Source organism: Sinocyclocheilus anshuiensis, unplaced genomic scaffold (assembly GCF_001515605.1).
Source record: "Sinocyclocheilus anshuiensis isolate Anshui unplaced genomic scaffold, SAMN03320099.WGS_v1.1 scaffold151, whole genome shotgun sequence".
NCBI classification, from domain to species: Eukaryota; Metazoa; Chordata; class Actinopteri; order Cypriniformes; family Cyprinidae; genus Sinocyclocheilus; species Sinocyclocheilus anshuiensis.
The window spans coordinates 750,824-757,736 of NW_015548199.1; the positions used below are offsets into that span (position 1 = coordinate 750,824).

General features: G+C 33.5%; 1 protein-coding gene across 1 annotated transcript in view; it reads left to right on the forward strand.

Moving 5' to 3' along the window:
- The first annotated feature begins 606 nt into the window (after nucleotides 1-606).
- Nucleotides 607-6,913, forward strand: part of cmn (calymmin) — a 17,810-nt gene continuing 11,503 nt past the window's right edge. Inside the window, exons 1-13 of the mRNA XM_016439919.1 lie at nucleotides 607-679; nucleotides 2,422-2,472; nucleotides 2,631-2,678; nucleotides 3,092-3,115; nucleotides 3,229-3,282; nucleotides 3,369-3,419; nucleotides 4,366-4,407; nucleotides 4,549-4,596; nucleotides 5,006-5,077; nucleotides 6,266-6,319; nucleotides 6,414-6,455; nucleotides 6,566-6,622; nucleotides 6,709-6,759. Of these exons, the coding sequence (XP_016295405.1) occupies nucleotides 607-679; nucleotides 2,422-2,472; nucleotides 2,631-2,678; nucleotides 3,092-3,115; nucleotides 3,229-3,282; nucleotides 3,369-3,419; nucleotides 4,366-4,407; nucleotides 4,549-4,596; nucleotides 5,006-5,077; nucleotides 6,266-6,319; nucleotides 6,414-6,455; nucleotides 6,566-6,622; nucleotides 6,709-6,759 (667 nt within the window). The remainder of the gene's footprint in view (nucleotides 680-2,421; nucleotides 2,473-2,630; nucleotides 2,679-3,091; nucleotides 3,116-3,228; nucleotides 3,283-3,368; nucleotides 3,420-4,365; nucleotides 4,408-4,548; nucleotides 4,597-5,005; nucleotides 5,078-6,265; nucleotides 6,320-6,413; nucleotides 6,456-6,565; nucleotides 6,623-6,708; nucleotides 6,760-6,913) is intronic.

The window sequence follows — 6,913 nt, forward strand, 5'->3', positions numbered from 1 at the left end:
TTTTGCTCTGTTTAACATTCACATAGAAAAATTCTCTGGTGACCATGTCGGTACTTGCTTTAGCTTCATCTTAATAATCAACCTTTGTGACATTAGATGTTTTCCTGATAAACAAGGACCTGACTGGGTCTTATACACAATACAGGCAATAAAGCTAATGGTTAAAAATGCATTTCTAGTCAAATATGATTGTAACTTTTATTACAGCTGAAATCTATCTATCTATCTATCTATCTATCTATCTATCTATCTATCTATCTATCTATCATCTAATCTATCTATCATCTAATCTAGCCTGCCTATCTAAAACTAATATCAAATCAGCATGTCTCAGTCAATATCTACACTGCAGCTATTTAGCACATGTGGTGAGGTACATAAAGTTTTATGGGGCCCCAGAGGAGGGAAATGAACGCTGGTCTCTCTTCTTTTTTGTGTGTGTGTGTGGATGACCCCTATGAGGAGGTGCCACTGCTCACAACATGGTTTAAAAACCCAGTGGACAACTTGTGCGTCTTCTGTCTATGAGCTGTTTCCTGTGCACATTAGGTTGGGTTTTCTTTGTCTTTCTGTTTTCCCTTATTTTCCCCTCTAGGTATATCTACAATGTTTCGATGGATGCTTCTAAGGATGATGTTATTGCTCTGGATGACAAGCGTAACACTTCAGGGCGGCACAGGTAACCATGCTGATAAGAAAACAATGCTCATAAATCTGTTTGGGGATTTGTATGTAGTACTTTTTAAGCGCATGCTGTTGCTGAACCTTCCAAGAACAGAATTGCTGGAGTTTTTTCCTCAAGTTGTTGATGCACAAACTGGGTTTCCGGTCTTGTATGTTGTCCATGGTGTAGAGCTCTGATTTCTGAGATGTTAGCAGAGACTCAACACTGCCCAGAAATGACCAGAAAAAGTACTAATTGAATGTTGTTTCACATGTGCATGTGGATATAGTATGCATAGATGAGTTGTGATGGCATAGTAATATGTTCAAATTTAGTTTTTTTTTTAACCGGATTGCCATTTTGTAAATCTACTGGTAGCCAGCATCATAAACAGTTACAGTGATATAAGCTGAAATATTGTTGATATACCAAATTACTAAAGTCTTTGTTTCCTTTATAATATACTGATAACCACCTTAAAAACACAGGGAGTAAAGAGAAAGCTACATGATGAATCAGTTATAAATTGTAACATAAAACCCTAATGTACATAACTTACAAGGGGAAAAAAGAAGAAAAAGTTATTTAAATGAAAAAAGAAAATCTGGTAATGCCAGTTTACTTTTTTTAAGACTGTAAATCACTTCCAAGAACTGTAAAATTGTGTAAAATTTCCCGTTAGATCTATTGCAGTTACAGAGTAAGGGAACTCGGTATTAACAATTAATCGAGTTTTTACTGTAGTGATTTCTGTAAAAACACTGAATCATTCGGGATGACTGTTCATTTATTCATTCAGTAATTCTTGGTGCATGAAAGTTGTTTAGCTTTCAATTCAGTTTTCTCTCTCCTAAATCCTTGGCTCTTCATGGTGCAGTTAGATTATGATGAACTGATGTGTCCATCATGGCAGAATTTAATTGACTTCCGGCTCACAGGCTTGAAGACAGAGAAGCAAGGAAACGCGAACACAAAATTTAGGAAATGAGAAAGGCCCAGAGCCGTGTCTGGAATCGCATACTGGTTTCTTCAGGACAGGTTCCTGAAACACCAAATTAGAATTCAGACATCACCACAAAATGATAGACATCCGATATAGAGCAGTATAAAGAGGGATAGGGAATGACATTGGACACCACTACTGTCTTTATACATTTTTGTTCAAATCAAAAGAAATGGTATAGATTGTAAATAAGCTGTTAAATAGGAAAATATTGGTCACACTTTTGAATCAGACTAGTTTCTTATTAAGATTCAGAAGTCCCTGGCACATATGCACATAGGTGTGTAATCTGTATGTTTATGACAACAGGTAAAAGAGTGTGCTCATTGAAGCATTGTCTGTTTCTGAATGTGGCAACTTTTTAGTTTTTTTAAAATAATATTAGATATTATATTTTAAAAGTACAGTAGTGTAATATGCAGTATATATTATGCAGCAGTTTTATTTGCTCATGTTACCTGCTGTGAAAATCATTCATGGAAACTGTCATAATAGATCCACAATGAACTTTGCATGATAAAAGTAGCTACAGGTATAAAGCATTTGATAGTTATTGTATATAGCAATGCTGTATTGAACATGTGACAGATATGTGTCTGTATATACATTCTTAATCAACAAGGGAGCATCCATAAGCCTCAGCTATATTTATATATTTTTTTCTTTGATTTGTGTGATTCTGTAAGTTTGTCATGTACACTAGGTTATCCACTGACAGGATTTACTTTATTTATTTTTTTCATTATTATTTAAGGGTACAAACCTCAAAATCCAAATGGTGGTGCAGCACAAATGTCACCAAGAGGTATTGTGAATCTTTCTATGTTGATGCATAACACTTATTTGGAAATGTAATTATTATTTTTTTTTTTTACGTAATCATGAAATTTGTAACTTGATTTTCTGGTATTGCGAATGTTCATCTTGGAGAAATACATAGCTCAATACATCTGTTATTTTCAGATTATGGTTTGGGTCAAAATAGCAACTCAGCAAATATGAAAGGAAACGGTGAGCAAGAACAGAGTTTATACTAATATGCATGATTTTTTTATCTTTTGGACTGATTTTATTTCTTCTTTACCTTAAAAATGTTTTTTAAGTATTCCGTTCTTCTCAAACACAATATGTTAATACATATACCTCTATTTTTCCCTAGTGCTCTGCTTAAAACTCATCTTACTTCACTCATTAAATATTAACAATGAAATGTGATCAAATAAATCATTGTTTTTTATTCACAAGTTATTTTATTTTGCTTGGTTAAAGTATTTTTATATTTAGCATATTTCTGTGCATGTACAGCAATTTTATTTGTTGTAAGTGTATTTATTTATTTTCGAAATTTCTTGTAGCAATGATTTTACTGGATGGATGGATAATGCAAGATAATTCTTAACTTGAAAGCTTTTCTTTATTATCAGGTTATCCTGTAAACAAAGGTACAGGTAAGCCCCGCTTGAGAAAAGCAAGCACACCATGTAGTATGTAATATACAATATCATTTAGTGAATTGCATCTTAAAATTTGAATCATCATACACCTGTGTGCTGTATTTCAGGTGCATATGGGAGTGCACAAAATAAGCCTGGATACGGAGGTCGTCCCCCGTATGGTATGAGTTTACTTTGCTTGTAGAATATGCACATAATCAAATAATCATACGTTTTTCTATTTTAACACATATTTGATTGTTATCAGGTGGAACAGGCATGGGAATGATGAACCAACATGCATTGAAGCAGAGGGGAGGTATGTGATCTAATGTACACCAAAACTAAAAAAAAAAATGTTTATTATTATTAAAGGGGTCATATGATGCGATTTCAAGTTTTCCTTTCTCTTTGGAGTGTTACAAGCTCTTGGTGCATAAAGAAGATCTGTAAAGTTGCAAAGACTAAAGTCTCAAATCCAAAGAGATATTCTTTATAAAAGTTAAGAGTCAGCCACACCTACCTAAAACGGCTCGTTCTAACACGCCCCCACATGTCTACGTCATGATGTGGGAAGATTTGCATAACGCTGCCCAAATGTTCACACGAAGAAAGAAGGCGTAACTTTTAGTCTCACTGTAGTTTTGTTGACGCTGCAGCCATGTCGTGAAGACGCTGTGTGCTTCGTTGTGAAAGCGAAACTACTTTGTTTGGTCTTTCAAGAGGACACGACTAGAAATCAGTGGTTAAGTTGTATTTACAACACTGTTCCAGAACAGTTTAACCCAAATATCCAGATGTGTGCAGCACATTTTATGGAGGACTGTTTCCTGATCCTGGAAGAGTAGACTACAATGACGGCTGCTCTGACTCACAGACTGTAAGTACGTTTTCATTTAAAGGATTTGCCACTGATGATTCAAACGCGAGTTTTGGGGAAAATAATGTGTTTTTTTAACCTTAAACTGCATAAACACATTTCTTTACACCAAATACACAAAATAATGTTCTTTTTAGCAGCATCATATGACCCCTTTAAATAATAAATAAAGCATAATTGGCCATTTCGATTTTTTTTCTCCTCAAAAATTATTAAAAAAAATACACTTAGTATGTTCATTTACACAGTTTAGGGATTTCAAAACAACACTGTATTACAGAATTAAAAGCCTGTTCTTTTTATACCATGTGGCTATCACTTATTTAGACTTTTTTTTGTGCAAAACTTTCTAATTATACTAAATTCCTGTCATTTGTCTTTCAAGGTTATGGAAATGGTAATGGCTACAAAGCTCCATCTTATGGGGGTGAGTTTAAAGCCAAGAGTCAATGTGTTAAAGTTAGTACAGATTTGTATATAAAATTATCTTGTTAAGAATGTGTACAAGTGCCATTTTGTATTTACTTTCATTAAAATTCTTTCACTGTCTGTTTAATGTTGTCCGGAGGCTACAGCAATTTAATGGGTGCTCATCCCCAAAAAGGAGTTGGTCTAGGTGAGTCTGTTAAATATTCTTTGTACTAGTTCACCTAAAAAAATGTCTGTCTGTTTTTACTTTATTTCTTTCAATTTCTTTCAATGCAGAAATCCCAGTAATTCCAAAAAAACACTGACAGATATTTCTTGCAACTGTATTTTTATTGTCTAAAATTCACTGTAATCACATTAAAAAGAGCAGTTTGTTGTTCAAAATTTCTCCTTTGTGTTCCACAATAGAAATAATGTCTGTTTGAAATGAAATGTAAAGATTTAGATGTTTTAGTGGATAATCTAATACAAAATCTGGCAGTTAAACTATCATTTGATATTGCTAAAGAGATGTAGACATGTATAACAATCCTTTAACCACATTGGTATTTGCACTATATTTCCATTAACAGTGTTTTGTTAACTATGTTCACTAGGTTATGGTGCTGGGCCTGCAGCTGCCAAGGGACAAGGGACAAGGCCAAAGGGACAAGGCTCAAAATCTGGAGGTAAATTCTCTCTGTATATAGCCTTTGTTAATGAAATGTCATTTTAAATTATTTTTATGATACTATTGCCAGATTTGAAAGAAAATGTTATCACAGAAGTCAATACGGGGGGGGAAACATGAAATGTAATCCAGTTTTTCTTTCATTGTCAGGAAATGGACTGGTACTCTTAATGGACCCAAAATTAATAGTAACATATAGCTTTACTAGGAAAGTTGTAGGAAAAGTTGTAATATTATCATGTGTTCTGTTCGTTGTACAAGGATTACTTGGTTATCTAGATTTAGTTGTTGTTGATTTCAGTCAATCCTGGAATGTTTTTTGACACTAACCTCAGAGTCATAGCAACAATTCAGTAGCCTAAGCACAATTTGTTCACATAAACAGGAATAGATTGCAGGTCATTAAGCAGAGTCGTAATGAAACTCTTTAAAGTGAAAGTTACTTTTAAAAGTAATGCATTACAATATTGTGTTACTCCCTAAAAAAGTAACTCATTACGTTACTTAGTTACTTTTTATGGAAAGTAATGTTATGTTACTTTTAAGTTACTTTTTAAATCTGGGCAGGGCTTGCTTGTTTGTTTTTAATTAAAAAAAAAAAAAGTTATTTTACACATGTAAAAGCCCTTTCACACCAAAAGTGAAATCAATCAGGCTGAAGGAAATGTAAATTCACATCTGTAAAGTAGAGGGTGCAGCTCAAACAAATTGCATGAAAAATATGACGCAGGAGAAGAAAGTTCAACACTATTCAGCAATAACAAAAATGAAACACAAATGTGTCATTTTTGCGTATTAGTATGGTTGAATTGGATCATCAAAGGTCAGTAGCAAAGGCATTGGTAATAAAATGGGATTAAATACATAAATGATATTTGTCTTATTTAACATATTTAATTGTTGTTGTACACAACACCTCTGCACTTTTTTCTCAACATGGCAACTTGAGAGCTGTCAGTCAATACATGGGAAACAAAGTAACTGGAGTTTACTTATTTGAAAAAGTAACTCAGATAGTTCCTTCTAAATTAAAAAGTAATGTTACATTACTAGTTACTTTAAAAAAAGTAATCTGATTATGTAACTCACATTAAAAGGTCTGACATATGTAATATAATGTATTAAGTGAGGTATGAAGAACAGGGTCCTGGTTTGAATGAAAAATCATTTTTCATCTGACTTACAGGATATAGCATCTCTGCAGGATACACCAATGGTGGGGCAACCAAGGCACAACAAGGTACATAATAATTCTATTTAGTCAACTTCCTTCTGCTACATTGTCTGTATTGTAAACTGCACTTATAAACTGATTTGGGATTGGTTTTGGTTAGGATATGGAGGATATGCTAATGGAGCTAAGCAACCTAATACAGGTAATATGTTGGATGTTTAAATAAACGTGATTTCACAGTGTAATTATTACAGTGTGGATAATACTGAACTGAGGATATTACACAAATCTAAAGTATTTTTCCCTAATTAGACTCTTCGCTTCCAAATATGGGGTATCCCAGTGGTGGAACCAAGGGACCTAAACCAGGTAAACTTTTTCTGTGTGTAATGCATATGGTGTGTATTTAATTTCAGTATAATTTGAATCTTACATGTGTTGGGTCTGATTTAAAGGATATGGTGCTAAAGCTGGACCCTCAAATGGACAAGGAGCCAAGCCTAATGGTAAATAGCATGTGATTATTATGTGATTTCAAATATTTAAAAATCTAAAAAGTTTAAAATCTTTAAAATCTGCTTGGATATGCCAACTTCAAAGCCACTGTAATACATACTTATACATAATATTTGTGTGTGTGTATATATATATATATATATA